Source organism: Corylus avellana, chromosome 1 (genome assembly GCF_965113065.1).
Source record: "Corylus avellana chromosome 1, dhCorAvel1.hap1.2, whole genome shotgun sequence".
Classification (NCBI taxonomy): Eukaryota; Viridiplantae; Streptophyta; class Magnoliopsida; order Fagales; family Betulaceae; genus Corylus; species Corylus avellana.
This window is the reverse complement of record NC_142490.1, coordinates 37,734,037-37,751,122: the sequence shown is the minus strand read 5'-3', so window position 1 is coordinate 37,751,122 and position 17,086 is coordinate 37,734,037. Positions and strand designations below refer to the sequence as shown.

The 17,086-nt window shown below is 37.0% G+C and overlaps 1 protein-coding gene across 1 annotated transcript; it reads left to right on the top strand.

Moving 5' to 3' along the window:
* The first annotated feature begins 238 nt into the window (after positions 1–238).
* LOC132170376 (conserved oligomeric Golgi complex subunit 3) lies at positions 239–16,638 on the top strand. The gene is made up of 24 exons (XM_088517856.1): positions 239–347; positions 489–689; positions 777–821; positions 910–984; positions 1,077–1,172; positions 1,412–1,489; positions 3,053–3,138; positions 3,301–3,367; positions 3,514–3,576; positions 3,699–3,800; positions 4,015–4,119; positions 4,273–4,365; positions 5,091–5,179; positions 7,153–7,372; positions 8,292–8,378; positions 9,037–9,153; positions 9,253–9,285; positions 9,577–9,663; positions 9,757–9,819; positions 10,649–10,765; positions 11,406–11,498; positions 15,324–15,449; positions 15,765–15,865; positions 16,226–16,638. The coding sequence occupies exons 1-24, from the start codon at positions 258–260 to the stop codon at positions 16,356–16,358; spliced, it is 2,367 nt and encodes a 788-aa protein (XP_088373982.1). The 5' UTR covers positions 239–257; the 3' UTR covers positions 16,359–16,638.
* The last annotated feature ends 448 nt before the right edge of the window (positions 16,639–17,086 follow it).

Below are 17,086 nucleotides of genomic sequence, written 5' to 3'. Positions count from 1 at the left end.
ATTGGAGATGAAGCTGCTAATTCAGAGAGTTTTCTTTTCCTCATTCCCGAGTTGTTGAAAAGAGACGTTCCCCTACCCCATAAAGGCTTAAATGGCGTCAAAAATTAAACCACAGTAAACGTTTGCTTTAGAGTTAAAGACTACGTTTCAATTAAAATAAATCTGGACCCTTCAATTTTTTAACAAAACATCTAAACCCTTCAACTTTTTAACATTTGAACACTTTACTACAGCACAGAAGCCGGATCCGAGCGCAAATGGCAAGCACAAAACCAAGTCCTCCTCCTACGCTTCCGAAATCGGGAGCCATTTCTAAAGGCTACAACTTCGCCTCTACTTGGGAGCAGGTATCTGTGTTTTAATAGCATTGCGCTTTCTTGCTTCATGATATTCATATTTGAATTTGAAATCTTGCTTTGCTAAATCTCGATCTGTGCATTTTTGTGATCAACACCGCTTCCTCGTTTGATTTTGCTTTGCCGGTGCAGAATGCTCCTCTTACGGAGCATCAACAAGTGGCAATCGTAGCACTGTCTCATGCGGTTGCGGAGCGGCCTTTTCCGCTCAATCTGGCTCAAGATCATGTATCTCACCCGGATAATGCCTTGTCCGTATCCGTTTCCGTTAAGGATAGCTCTATCCGAGATTCCACTCCTACTATTCAACCATTCTTGGTCAATACAAACCAGGTATTAGATTATCGTTTGGTTCCATGATAAATGAGGCTCGCATCTAAAGCTTTTGGTTTGATTCATTGCCTTTCCTTTATGTTGCAGTTTTACAAGTGGTTTAATGATCTTGAATCAGCAATGAAGTCAGAGGTTAATGACGATTTCTCATTGTAGCATATTTGTCTGCATAGGATGTATGAATAAATGCTTATTTCACCTCATTCTTTTCTTTCCTTAGACAGAGGAGAAATATCAACAGTATGTAAACTCTTTAACAGAGCGCATACAGACGTGTGATGGTTTACTTGGTCAGGTTAGTCTATTTTGACATCTATTGGATTCCTAAGCTGTAATTCTTCTGTTTGGATTTGGATTTTTAAGATGCCTGAGTTCCCTTTTGTGCAGGTGGATGACACTTTACACTTCTTTGATGGACTACAGCAGGAGCATCAAGCAGTAGCTACAAAGACAAAAACTCTTCATGATGCGTGTGACCGGCTGGTGCGTTTTTCTCCCATTTCCTATACTTTCTTGTTTGATGTATAACTTGCCTAGAGTGTTGGCTCGAGTAAATCTCAATGTCACTTCATAAGTTTACAAATCTTTTGATAGTGTTGCTGCACTCTCTGGAGGTTCAACAAAAAACATGATCAAAGACTGATTGAATTTGAAATACTGGAGGCAGTAACCTTTGTTTAATATAGTTGACTTGTTGTCTCACTTTTCTGCTCATGTTGCAGGTAATAGAGAAGCAAAGACTGATTGAATTTGCAGAAGCACTTCACAGTAAGCTCAAGTACTTTGAGGAATTGGAGAATGTAAGGTTTGAATGCAATCTTAACAAGAGTTTCAGTTTGTTTTGATTTTTTTTGTTAGTTGAAGAGACCCACAATAGAAAACATTACTGAAGTAATGGGAAAATATTTGGAACATTATTTTGATATATAGCAACTAGCAGCTTCCTACTTATAAAAGTCACTCTAGCTTATCCAAACTTCTACAAGGTTAAAAGAAAAACACTACTCTAAATGTTGGATTCTTGAGTTATCTCTAAATTAGGTTGGTCATTCATGTATCTTCTGTGGCAAGATATGTAGTAGCTGTGTGCGTACAATATCAATTATGAAAGCATCATCTTCATTAATTATCTATTTATTAGCAAAAATTGTGTGCAAAGAAATTCTAGAAGGTTCTGTTCATTTAAACAAAGTATAACATCGTTTAAATTAAGTATGGCGTCCTTTGAGGTTTTCTTCTTGTAAGGAGTTCTGGGGTGATGATGGTTCAATTCTTGTGAAAGAGTATATGTGAAGTTAGTGCTTGATCTAAGGTTATGCTCTTTTGGTTGACCATTGCTTTAAGCTGCATTCGTAGTGGGGAAGACTTGATTGACAGGAAATACTTTCTAGTAAACTGATGTTTTATGTCCAAAGAGGATGGGGAAGTAGTTGCAAATATTCTGTTTGTTTTTTCGTTAGTGGAAGAAGTTTGGCTTTCAGTTTTTACACTTATTCATGATGTTTTTATTTATATCTAGTTGTGATTGTTTAGGACTTGGTATATAACATTAGTCATCTTTAATTTTGAACATCACTGACATCCCTAATCTTGTTATTTTAGCTGACATGGATTGAGTTATATCATGTAGTGTTTGTTAGCCTCACTTGTTACTGCTGACCGGCTTAATCTCAATATCAATAACATCCCTAACCCTATTTTTTTAAACTGAGTATTATTTGTAGCCGTGATCACCTGTAAAATCATATAGTCTAACTGACCATTAATTTTTGAATATTGCTAACCCTGTTGTGAGCATTTATTAGTAGTTGTGATCATCTGTAAAATGATGTAGTTTTTGTTAGCCTCAACTGCTAATGCTGAACAACTTAATTTGTTAAAAATGTCTTCCTTTCTCAGTTACTTTTGGTCTCTGTTTCTAACATTAATATCATTTTTGAACAATCTATTTCACTGTCTCTATTTTGTAGGCGTTTTTAGTATAACAGATTCTGAGTATATCATTTTTTATGTAGTATTTTTTATGTAGTATTTTTTTTCTTTAGTATCTATCAAGCTTGAAGTAAATTGAATATCATCATTTGAAGTTTATGTGAAGCACCTGTATACTTTGCCCATTGTCTTTGAACCAAATGGCTTCTCCACTTTTCATAAAGAAGGGTTAGAGGGTGAGGTTGTGGGTTGAACCTCTTATGGCTGGATGGGTTGTATTTATCTGTATGTATGTGTAAACACATAAACTTTGCATACTCTGTTCAGATAGAGTTATTTTACAGTCTTGGTTATTTGTTTTATGTAGAGATTACATAAAAGTTATGCCGCATAAAATAGCAATTTGCAATAATGTATTGCACTATGTGCAGATTTCATCCAATTTTTATTCTCCAAATATGAATGTTGGAAATGAGAACTTTCTCCCACTGCTCAAGCGGCTTGATGACTGCATTTTGTAAGTGGATGATTTTCAAAGTAAATATTTTTCAGTAATTCTTTGGTTCTGACATTACTCAGTTAAAAACAATGCAAGTTTGTTGTTGGGCCTGAGAATTATTAGTATTTGTAGGTAATGAAAAATGAGAATTCATCATTATTTGAACTCTGTGTATTTTAGGTATGTTGAAAGCAATCCACAGTATGCAGAATCCAGTGTTTACTTGCTCAAGTTCCGACAACTTCAGGTACACAAGTGATTCTGATGTTAATATTTTATAAGGTGATTGATTGGGTGAAAACTAACAATTGCCATCCTTTACTATTGTGTGAAACTTCTGCTAGTATGATTTGTTTTGATGTACAATAATCTTGAAATTTTCATGTTTGACAGTCTCGAGCTCTGGGCATGATACGTTCTCATGTACTTTCTGTTCTCAAAAGTGCTTTTTCTCAGGTGAAGTCATATGCAGTTGAATAATTGTAACACGCGCGTGCACACGCACAGATATATATAGAGATATGTAGGTAGTTTGCAGAGGGCTCAAGACTCAGTGAGATAGTCATTTCCTTTGACAGGTCCAAGCAGCAATCCGATCTAGTGGCAACAGCAAAGCAACTGTTTCTGAAGGTGTTGAGGCATCTGTTATATATGTTCGTTTCAAAGCAGCAGCGAGTGAGGTAACCATTTTCTTTGTGTTCAAAATAAAGCTGCTATTTGAACAGCAGATTTATTACAGATTACCCACTATGGCAGTTTGTGGAGTCGGGGCATTAGAAAATGCACAGTTCCTTTTAAATTCTTATTGGGATCTCTCTGATGTGGGAATCAGATGTGTCCTATAACTTGATCTTTTTTCCTGTAGAGGCAACTTAAGACATTATGTTTTTGCAGATTAAGCCAGTGCTAGAGGAAATTGAAAGCAGATCATCTAGGAAAGAATACGTTCAACTTCTTGCCGAATGCCATAAATTATATTGTGAACAGCGACTTTCCTTGGTGAGCTGATGATTGGTTGTTTTGAAAATAATTTTTATTATTTCATTGGTCCGTTGCTTTTAATCTTTTTTATTTTATTTTATTTTTATTTTTTGTTTTCCTGAGCAGTCAGTTGGTTTTAATCATATGTTCCTTTGGTCTTATGCTATCCAGGTTAGGGGCATAGTGCATCAACGGATATCTGAATTTGCGAAGAAAGAGGCATTGCCATCATTAACTAGATCAGGATGCGCATATCTAATGCAGGTAAGGGTTGATTATGATAAACTAATAAAAATAGAGGTTGTAGTCAATCCCATATGTCCTTGTTGATTAAAGTGAATACGAAGAATTGCATTTTTCAAATATGGTTCCTTCGCCAATTCTATTATGCGCTGGTGTCTCAGGCCTTAAAGTTTAGTGGTTGTACTCAAATCTTGGTTGGACGAAGTTTTTGCATATTTTAGATGGGTGAATGCTTATGAATTTTCTTCAAGGACTGGATTTTTAGTAATGAATCTCATATTTATATTATATTGTTATTTTATTTTGAGCCCATCTATGCAGTTGATTTGACTCTTCTTAAGCTAAAGTTTAAGCAATATTTGGTTTTTGTGACTTCGGGCCATGTATATGGAATGGACAATTCTCATATGATTTTCTTGTCTGTATGCACTAATTAAGAAATAATAAGAACTTTGACTCATTCACAATTTTATGGGGGCAAAAGGGAGTAACCTTCATCAAGTCAGATGAACCTGGTTCCCACAAGTTTTCACCCTTTATTCCATGATGAATGTGAGCCCTCATGAAAAGGTGCAGCAAGGTTACCATTGAGTGACAATTAGATTGGAGTTCCTTGCTACACTTCAATATTTTCTTTTTAATTTCTCTGCTTTCTTATTTCTTTCATTTATCAATAACCATAATTGTTCGTTAGATCCGTTTCCTTTTCTTTGGGACACTTTGATTGACACTGATATAAATTGCAGGTCTGTCAGCTTGAGCACCAATTGTTTGATCATTTTTTCCCATCTTCTTCGGAGGATGTTTCAAGTTTGGCTGCATTGATAGATCCTCTGTGAGTTTTCAAGCCTGCTTTTTTATAGCCTAATTTTTCTTTCCTTTTTCCCCTTTTCTTTTCTTTTCCTATCATTTTATTTTCTATTCTATTGAGGTTAACATGAAATGGCCTAGCTTAGTGTTTTTACGTATGCCAAACTGCATAGCAATGAGTGAAAAGTAGCTCCCCCTAGTTCTGCAGAAGAAAAAACTTCACCTTTCTTGTGCCAAAGATGGACAAAACTCTGGTACGATATGGTGGTGACCAGGGCTGAAATCACTATGGAAAAAAAAATTTCCCTTTATAAGATTAGGTTTATGGGGGAAAAGTAGAAGCTTCTTTTGTGCATGTCTGTACAATGTGTACAATAGAATGTAAGGTTCTTATTCTTTTATTTTTTTTTTTATTTTTTTTAAGAAATCGAGTTATCATTAAAAATGTAAGGCGTTCCCAAGTACCCAGGAAATATACAAGAGAAAACATATAGCTAGAAGAAGAAAAAAGAAAATGAAAATCATGGAAACTTAGGACCAAAGGAGAAATATGAGCAGCTGTCTACAAATAAAGTGTATTGAAGAAAAAAGACTTTAGCTTCTCTATTATCCTCCCGCGATCTTCAAAACTCCAATCATTCATTTTCCTTCAAATACACTATAAAAGACAAGAAGACACCATCTTCCATGCAGCAGCACTTTGAGTGCTATCATTAGTCCACCAACATGCATACAAGTCAATAACTCATCTAGGCATAACCCAAGAAAGCCCAAAGCGACTGAAGAAAGCATTCCATTAGGCACATGCCGCCTCATAATGGAGAAGAAGATCCACGAACTCCCCATTTTTTTTTGCACATGCAGCACTTATTGATTACTATGACATGTTGCTTCCTAAGATTTTCCATGGTAAGGATATTTCCTAGGGCCATCGACCAGGCAAAGAAAAGTCGCCCTTACGGGAGCCTTAGTTAGCCAAATACTCTTTCAAGGGAAAAGAGAGCCTTCCTTGCAACCCAAGATACTATAGAAAGATCTAACATAGAACAATTTCATTTAGGGGGGGGCCAACCAAAGCTTATCTTCACCTACCCGTCTCATTCTGGCTGTATACAGCAAGCAAAAGAATGAAGCAAACCTCCACTTCCCAATCATGAGCTGCTTTGACAAAACTAACGTTCCACTGATTGGACCCACTAGAAACCTCCAAGTGAGCTGCTACGGAATTATAGTTCACACACTCATAACCCAATAAAATTGGAAAGCCTTTAGGGCCTCGTCTCCACTATACAAACCATGTGAGAATCTAACCTTGGATCCATCTCCCACCTCAAATCTAGTGCCTACGTGCCTTTTATGGTGTTTATGGAGGGAAATGAATGACATAAGTTTTGAGGGCTAGGAGAGGACTTTGGAGGAGATTAAATCATTATTCTTCAAAACTTTGTATTTGTGATAGCTGCTCATGTGTCTCATGTGACAAATAGCTATGGTGATTTTCTTGTTATGTTTGCTTCTTCTAGTTAGGTGTTACCCTTTGTATACTTTGTGTACTTAGGGGCCCCTTACACTTTTAATAATATTTGTCGATTACTTATAAAATAAGGGTTAAATACTTTTTTGCTCCCTGTGTTTTAATAGCTTTATTTTTTGCCCCCTCGGTTTCATTTTGTTTCACAAATAGTACCTCGATAATGGATAAAAACATAGTATATCCGTCTAAATTTCATCCAAAAATTGACGGAAATCCACTTCAGCACTCCTAAAAAATGGACACATGTTCATATACCTAATTAGAAAAAAAAAAAAAAAAAAAAAATTAAAATGATTAAAAACATTAGAAAATTAAATTAAATTAAAAAAAAAAATTCCATTAATGATTTCTGTACTCTTGAGCTCTTTTTTTTTATGTTGAAGTTATTCAATGAAGATTTTGTTTGTTTATTCTTATCATAAGGTTATATGAAATTCTTATGACAATGATAACTGATCCTGCAGGTCTACATATTTGTATGATACACTCCGCCCAAAACTTATTCATGAAACAAATATTGATTTTCTGTGTGAACTTGTTGATATCCTCAAAGTTGAAGTTTTGGGAGAACAACTAAATAGGCGGAGTGAATCGTTAGCTGGGCTACGCCCTACATTACAAAGAATTCTAGCGGATGTTCATGAGAGGTTGACTTTTCGTGCTCGAACGCATATTAGTGATGAGGTGCTTTTTATTCTTCATCTTTTGTTCATATTAATTCTTCAATGTATACACCTGCCATTTTTAAAAAAATTTCAAAATATTCCTTGTTCGCTGGCTTTCAAAGCTTGTTCACTGATTTTGGTGCATTTATTTTCTATTACTATGAAGTAGAAGAAAGTAGATATACTTCATTTATCCATTTATTTTCTTGTTTTATTTTTTACTATAAGTAGATATACTATAGACCCCTAGGGATAGTTAAATTGGTTGGGGACCACGCATCATGAAGTGGGAGTTACTAGTTCGAATCTCTCCTTCTCCCTCCCATTGGGGCCAATTACTTGTAAAAAAAAAAAAAAAAAACTTCTATTATGATGTGGTACTTTAAAATGAGTAGTCTTTTACTTATCAAAAAAGAAAAAAGAAAAAGAGTAGTCTTTTCATTTAACTGAGTACAAGGATCATGTTAGACCATTGATGCCATTTTTTGAGGCTATTGTTGGGGGAACAAATGGAAATGGGAAACTTGATTCCTTCCTGTATGATCATTTACATGGTGATCATTATGGTAAACTGAATACTGTTGATCTCTTTGATGTAGTTTAGAAAAATACATTTTTCTTTGTTTTCTGCCTGGGAAATTACTGACTCAAGATTGATTACAAAGAGAATCGCAATGCTATGCTACTATGTATGAATGAGTTTGCAGACTACATGTCTAGAAACCATAAATGTGCTTGTGGAGGGATCAGAATGATAGTATTAGTTTTCTGAAGTTGCCATGTCACTGGATGTTTGTGTCTTCCACTTTCTTTCTTTTTTTGGTGAGATGCCCAAAAGGCTAAAACCTCTCCAGAGTTGCCAAAAAAAAAAAATAATAAAATTGATTGGGGCAATCTGAAGTAGCTGCTATACTAAGATCTTGTTGCTTCTTATGTAGATAGCGAACTATATGCCTTTCGATGAAGACTTGGATTACCCTGCGAAGCTGGAACAATCTGTTGAGAATAAATCAGAAACTTCTGCTGTATGTGCCTTACACTGCCTCCTTTTTTACCTTATACTAAGAAATGTGCCTTTAATACTTATGTTGCTTGGTAAAGATTCATTTGTGTAGTTCTGTTGTCCGGCATATCAGAATAAGCGTCTCCTTACTAATTTGGAGGATCTAATCTAATAATTTTAATAATTTTAACTTTCATTTTCTCCTACCATTCTCTTGGGAAAAATTTCTGCATGTAATATGGCTTGCTGACAACCTACAAACACGCGCACACACACGGACAGATATATACTTCATTCACTGAAGTCTGAACTACGGTGTAAGTTGGACACCTGCTGATGTCCAACTTGCAGGATTGTTAGACCTACAGATGTGGTTGAAGCTGATCATTCTCTCCATTGGTTGTGGTCTGAGTGGAGATGTGTGTATACACACACACTTTATTCACTGAAGTCTGAACGACCATGTACGTTGGACACCTGGTGTCCAACTTGCAGGAATGTTAAGACTTGCAGATGTGGTTGAAGCTGCTCATTCTCTCTATTGGTTGTGGTCCGAGTGGAGAGGTGTGCTATGCCACTTGTGGATCATCTATTCACTTTTTAACTCCCTGATATAAAGCTTAAATCCTTCTTGAATAACATTCTTGCATATTTATTCCTGCTTGTTTATCAAATTTTAGGCGGAGGAAAACCCAGATGTATATAAAACGTGGTATCCACCGTTGGAGAAAACTCTTTCGTGTCTTTCAAAGTTGTACCGCCGCTTAGAAGCAGCAGTTTTCACTGGTTTAGCACAGGTATTTAATCTTTGGATTGTAAATTTTGCTATGCAAGTCATCTTTTATATTTCCTTGTTTATTTTGTTTAAAATTTGGCTTTTTGGATTTTTTTATCAGGAAGCAGTAGAAGTTTGCTCCATATCTATCCAAGTGAGTAGTGAAAGAAACAATTATCTATTCAGTAGAATGCAATACTGCCACTGGGAAGTCCTTTGTGCATTAGTGCCATGTAACATACAATATTTATGATGTTATCCATATCAGTTGAAAATCAGGTTGTTCTTACATGACTCTGTTATCTTTGGAAAGAAGGGATTTTATTTCCTTCATAGGTTGACCTACTTTTAATGGTTTTTATTCAAGCGGGTCAACAAAAAACCACATTTTGTGTAGCAGCTTGTTATGAGTTTTGTAATTTGTGCTTCCTGCTATCTGCTACAGAAAGCAAGCAAACTTATTGTAAAGAGATCATCACCAATGGATGGGCAGCTCTTCCTTATAAAGTATCTGCTTATTTTAAGGGAGCAGGTGATCTCTATTTTCTCTCCTTTTTGTTTCCCTGGTTGTTATTCTATTAGACAATATTATTTAAGGGATTACTGATAACTTGTGGTCTTCCAGATTGCACCTTTTGATATTGAATTCTCAGTTACACATAAGGAACTTGATTTCTCCCATTTGCTGGTAAGTATCTCTGAGGCTAAAGCTCTCCTTTAGTTGAGATCATAATCTAGTGTTTCTTGTATCTGCATCTGAATAAATCACATGCTTGAGCACTCCATCTGTTAAGCCTTTTTTTTTCCCCTGTTTTACCATTTTTGCATTGTGAATAAATTGCATGCTCTTGTGCATTATAATTTAACTTGATGATCTTAGACTTCCATGATTCTTGTCCATTATGTGTGTTGGAGTTATTTGTTAGAGGATTAGTAAACTCAAGTCATTTGGTTCTATTGGGATTGAACCTCAAATCTGGTCTGGACTTTCTTCATTTTGTTTAGCTTCTACAAGTTTTGAGTACTTTTACTTTGTAAAGGTCAAACAGAAATCAAAAAGGCTGTAGCAGGGTGCTGCAATCTATTCTGTTGATTCTTGAATAGATTTTTATGTATTAGAAGGGAAAAAAGTGGTTGAGTTGTTAGCTTAATAGTTTGGTCTCCAGTCTTCATTTGAATGCTTTTTTCCAGAGGTAATTTACCAGAAAATAATCTCTTAAATTCCCTAAAGTAACATTTACATAGAATACATAGAATAATTAAGCTGTGATGGCATAAAAAGGCTGAAAGTATTAAATAATCATCCTTCAAGGTGTTGTAGGATTATTTTCTGAAATGTGGTGCATTAAAGGTTGAAAAAGAAAAAGAAAAAGAAAACCTTTTTGATCATAGAGTTCTCTGGGTAATATTTCTTCCACCGTTTAGGTTTGTCATTTGATCAGATTTTTTCCTAATTAGAGAAGTTCTATTATCTTTCACTTCACTGGATTCTTATTTTGGTTTAATTCTACTGTCAGGAACATTTAAGACGAATACTTAGAGGTCAAGCCTCTTTATTTGACTGGTCAAGATCAACTTCGTTGGCAAGGACTTTGTCTCCCCGAGTTTTGGAAAGTCAAATAGATGCCAAGAAGGTTTGTGACTTTGCCTTGCAACACAATCTTTATAATAGTTGTTTATACAGCATATTTCTTGGTTGACATTTTGACGGCATGTGGTACTTCCCCTCCCATGGTTTGTTTGGAAGGCAAGAGAATAAATTGTGTTCCTGAGAAAAAAAGGTCATTGAAGTGTACTTCATAATGAAGACATAGAACTTATATTTTTAACTCATTCAATTAAATTTTTTTATATAATTTCATTGATCTTTTGCGATGACTTTTAGCTTTTAATTAATATACTATTACACTTGATGGTGATACTGATTATACTTTCTGCAAAAGCTTTGGTCACTGAAACCTGTTGGTGCCATTAATTTGCGCATCTTTAATTTATCAGTTGGTTACCTGTTATATGCTGTGGATTTTGACTATGCTATCACCGACTCATGATTTTATGTGACCATGGTGCTTGGTTAGTTTCTCTTTAAATTATGATACCAACTGCTCCAACTAATGATTTTAGAGAATAACTGAATTTCTGTGGATGGCTGATTGTCAATTTTATTTCATGTTTGGTTGATACTGTTATATTTGTTGGAACTATTTCCTTGTATTGCTATTTTCCTTACTTCCGGGTAAGTCTAATATGTGGCGGGTACTCATTTATTTGCAGGAACTTGAGAAAAGCCTAAAAGCAACTTGTGAGGAGTTCATTATGTCAGTCACTAAGCTAGTTGTGGATCCTATGCTTTCATTTGTTACCAAGGTTTGTCTATTTCCTCATTAGGTATGTTGTTAAGCTGACTTCAGAATATAATGCTGAAAACTTCACTAGTTAGCAAATTGAGAGATTAGACCCTATATATTTTGGCTGGTCATTTTTGACACGATACGCGAACTCTACACAAAATTTGCAGATTATGATTGAAGAGTTTGACCCGTTTAATTAAATGGGTCAGGTTAGGTTGACTTATTAATCTTTTTTTTTTTTTTATAAGTAATAATCTGTTTTATAAAAAAGCGTAAAGGCGCCCCAAAGTACACTGGGAGTATACAACAGGATCACTTAACTAGAAAGGGAAAAACGAACAAGAAAATCATCATAACTAATCGACATCGGAAAGACATGTGCCACGGTCCAGAGATACAACGTATGAAAACAAGAGGCTAATATGTCTTCCCATGTCCCTTCCAAATCCCCAAAGCACCTTTTATTCCTTTCCCTCCATAAACACCAAAAGAAACAAGTAGGCACCATTTTCCAAACAGCGGCACTCCCCCTCCTCCCCAAAGACCACCAACAGGCGAGTAAATCCGAGACCCGTCTCGGCATCACCTAAGACATCCCAAACCATCCAAAAAAAGTATTCCACAAAGCATAAGCAACCTCGCAATGAAGAAGAAGATGGTCCACCGTCTCCTCACTCCTCTTGTGCATGCAACATCTGTTCGTCACAATCACCTGTCGCTTTCTGAGGTTATCTAAGGTCAAAATTTTGCCAAAAGCCGCCGACCACACAAAAAAACTCGCCCTCGGAGGAGCTTGTGTACGCCACACACTCTTCCATGGGAATCCTCTTCCTTCCAAACCAGCCAATGAGTAGTAGAAAAGCTTGACCTTGAAGCGGCCTCTTTTGGAAGGGTTCCACCACAACCTATCTTCACACCCTTGCCTCACTTGAGCAGAATGTAACACCTGAAAAAAAGAGGTCAAAACATCCACCTCCCAATCATGAGCCTCTCTAGAGAAACTAACATTCCATTGGTTAGAGCCACCCAGCACTTCCAAATGCTCCGCAACTGAGGCGTCCTTGGCACAAGCAATGCTGAATAGGCCTGGAAAAGCTACCTTGAGAGCCGTATCCCCACACCACCGATCATGCCAGAAGCGAACTCTAGTCCCATCCCCTACCTCAAATCGAGTAAACCCTTTGAAGGTGCCCCACCCTTTCCTGATGTTCTTCCATAACCCCACCCCCAACGCTCCTCTCGGCTCCAAGGAGCACCACCCTCCCCAAAGGCTTCCAAATTTCGCATCCACCACAGTCCTCCACCAAGCATCTCTCTCCATTCCATAGCGCCACAGCCATTTCCCTAAAAGGGCGCGATTGAACACCATTAGGCTTCTGATACCCAACCCGCCCTCCTTAATCGGATTACAAACCTTCGACCCCTTCACCAGGTGGTACTTGAACTCCTCTCCTAGACCCCCCCATAGAAAATCCCGCTGCGACTTCTCAATCCGCTTAGCAACACTCACCGGGATAGGGAAAAGAGACAAAAAGTAGGTAGGCAAGTTGGCGAGAGTGCTCTTGATAAGCGTGACTCTTCCACCCTTCGACAAATACGACCTTTTCCACCCAGCCAGCCGACGTTCTATCTTCTCTATGAGTCCATCCCAAATATGTTTAGCCTTACAAGAGGCCCCCAGCGGCAGACCAAGGTACTTTACTGGCAAAGAAGCAACCCCACACCCTAGAACACTGGCTAACCTGTCCACTTGCTCCACATTCCCCACTGGAATTAACACTGACTTTGCCAAGTTAACTTTCAAACCGGAAGCAGCTTCAAACAGCAAAAACAAATTCCGCAAATAGCGTAGCTGGGTGGGCCTAGCATTGCAAAAAATCAACGTATCGTCCGCAAACAAAAGGTGTGAGAGAGTAATATTACCAACTTGAAACCCCTCTATTAGTCCCCCATTGACTGCCGCCGAAATCATCCTACTTAGAGCTTCCATCACAAACACAAACAGCAAAGGAGACAGGGGATCCCCTTGTCTTAAACCCCGGGAACTGCTAAAAAAGCCATTAGGAGAACCATTAAGCCATTAGGAGAACCATTGATCAGAATCGAGAAGCGCACCGATGAAATGCAATGTTCAATCCAAGAGCACCAAATCCCACCAAATCCACCCCTCTTGAGCAAATATAACAAGAAACCCCAATTCACGTGATCATAAGCTTTCTCCAGATCCATTTTGCAAATAATCCCTGGCTCCCCAGATCGCAACCGACTATCAAGACATTCATTGGAAATCAAGATCGGATCTAGGATTTGCCTCCCCTTGATAAAGGCGCTTCGAGACTGAGAAATAATCTTATCTAGAACTACCTTCAATCTATTTGCTAAGACTTTAGCTATGATTTTGTAGATACCTCCCACGAGGCTAATAGGCCGAAAGTCTTTAAGATTGGTATCGTCGGGAACCTTCGGAATAAGTGAAATGAACGAAGCATTGAGGCTATTCTCAAACATCCCTCCTGCATGAAATGCACTAAACACCTTCATAACATCCTCCCTCACCACCTCCCAACAAGCTTGAAAAAAGGCCATAGTAAACCCATCGGGGCCTGACGCCTTATTACCGTTCATTTTAAACACTACCTTTCTAACCTCGTCCTCTTCGAAGTCTCTCTCCAACCAACTAGCCTCCGCCTCCGAAATGGAATCAAATGAAATACCCTCTACCACGGGCCTCCAATGACATTGCTCCGAGAAAAGTTTTTGATAGAACTCGACTACATGCTCACTAATCTCGGTCGGATTGGAAGTGATGTGATCCCCAATCATGAGAGTATCCATAGAGTTGCGTCTTCTGTTAGAATTTGCTATGGAGTGGAAAAACTTAGTACACTTATCACCTTCCTTCAACCACATCACCCTTGATTTCTGCCTCCAACTCACCTCCTCCATAAGCGTGCAATTCTCTAGGTCTCGAGTCACTTTCGCCTTCCTCATAACCTCCCCCTCATCCAAGGCCCTACTTGCTTCGTTCACATCCAACAACCGAAGCTCTTCAAGAAGCATCCTCTTATTCCTGTCAATATTACCAAACACCTCCTCATTCCAAGTCTTCAAATTCAACTTCAGGGCCTTAATCTTGACTTATTAATCTTATACCCATATCTCTACATGACTCGAACCTAACATGTGATACTTAGGGCTGACAATTTTTGACAACCTACGAACTCCACACGAACCCAATACGAAATTAGCAAGATTGGGTTCAAGGCTCTGACTTATTTAATTAAATGGATTGGGTTATGGTTGACCTGTATAATTTTATACTTATGCGTTGACACGACCTAAAGTGAACACAAATGCCACCCCTATTGAATATTAAGTATGAGGGCAGCTAAAAATCAAAGTGTCTTGTGATATAGGGGAAGGTCCATCTAATGTGCGTGTATCCAAAGAAGTAGAAGTGAGAAAATTTACTTCAAAAGAAAAAAAAGAAAAAGAAAAACAGATGTCACTTGGCTTATTCCCGGGGAAAGACACGAGAAAATTTACATCATTATGGAATGGAAAACCTTGCTCCTCTTCAATTCCACTTTTTTTTTGGGTACTTCTAAGATGACCTCATAGAAGTCTACAAATTATGCGCAAAAGTATCATAAAAACCAGTTTCGCTATATGATTTCTAATATTAAGGTGCAAGTTTACTGTCTAACCATTATAATTAGTAATAAGTCGAACATCAGACATTTAAATTCTCTCATATATTACCTACAACCTGTTTTCCATGTATTGCTTATGAAAAAGAATCTCTCATATAGAATGTAAATGTTACCAATTTGTTTTGTAGGTGACAGCTGTGAAATTTGCACTATCCTCGGGCAATCAGAATCAAAAGCTAGAGTCGGTTATGGCCAAACCACTTAAGGATCAAGCTTTTGCTACTCCAGATAAGGTGGCTGAACTTGTTCAGAAGGTATGTCATGAAGTTTTATTGATTTATGACATCTCAATAAAAAAGGCTATTTGTTGATTTTAGTTGAGCGAGGAACATTCTCTAAATTGTTTTCCCATTTTCTCTTTGCCAATGCAAACTATATTAAACGTGAGGATGTTACATGATAAATTCTTTTCAAGCATGTACATGTGCGTGATAGATCTCGTATGAAAGGATTTGGCATAACATGTTTGATTTCCAGGGTCATTTTGTTTGGTATCCAAATGGACATTGTCTAAGTCATGCTTAAGATGTTCGAGGCTCACTTGTTTTGATTCTGTATAATTGGAACAGGTAAGCGCTGCTATACAGCAAGAGTTGCCGCCAGTTATGGCAAAGATGAAGCTCTATCTGCAGAACCCATCAACACGAACAATACTTTTCAAACCAATAAAGTAAGTTTATTGGTTCATGTTTTGTCTTTCTTTCCTAGGTTATTTTAAACAGCTGTCAACCCTATATATATGGTTTGATTATTTGCTCCTAACCTGAAGTTGATTAGGGATATGCTTAAATTATTATTATTTTTTTAAATTATTCTGGAAGGCTATCTGGGAAGATACCCACATATGTTTAAATTCTATAATCATTGTAATTGCATTCTTTTTATACATATTTTCGGTTGAATAAAATATGTACCATAAGCATCTTTGATTCTATTCATTGTGACTTATGTCAAATTTTCTTCTTGCTCAGTTGAATGAAAATTTATCATAATCAATTGCTTTCCCCCCTTTTTATTTGGGTAAATACAGGACAAACATCGTGGAAGCCCATGTACAGGTACAATCCATGTTAAAAGCAGAATACTCCCCTGAAGAGATACAAAACATCATCAATATGGTGTCTATACAGGATCTGCAAGCACAACTTGATAATCTCCTGTAAGGTAAACTCGCAATGCCCGTTGAATTACTTGATGCCAAATCTTCCATCAATCAGATGATCTTGACATACAGCGGAGTATTAGGCTTGCCACTATGGATCCTTGACGTTGGTGATAGGTTTATAGGAAATTAAAATGTTCATTATCTCCATCAATAGTTACTCTTTCTTATAGCCAATGTTGCTTTTGATAATACTCGCATGACAATTATAAGTCGGTAAGGAGATGGAATCTGATTGATTTGAGTCTATTCACATTTTATAAAGATTCAATTTTATGTCGCGCGAGGCTTTCCAAATAGTGATATAATTTTAATAGAAAAGGAAAAAAAAAAAAAAAAACTAATTCTTCTGTTTAACAGGCATAAAGTTATGTTGACATACCAATCTACCAATATGAAACTCAAGCGTTGTCTATGTATTTCTCTTCAACGGTAAAGGGTATGTTTGGTATGCGGAATGGTTATTACGTTAGGAAAAAAAGAAGAATTCTTTATTAAGTTGCGAGAATGGTATTAAAGTACTTATATACTCTTAAAACTTGGATAGCCATTCTACTATTTTTTTTTTAAAATTTTTTTAAGTGGGGGGAGGGAGAAGGGGAATTACAAGAACACAAATGAAAATGACAGAGAAATCCTAGTAACAGTTGGGAATGAGTCAAATTAATGACTCGGCCCATCAAGCAAACCGAAATGGCCAAAATAGGCTGTAATAAACAGCAAAATTTC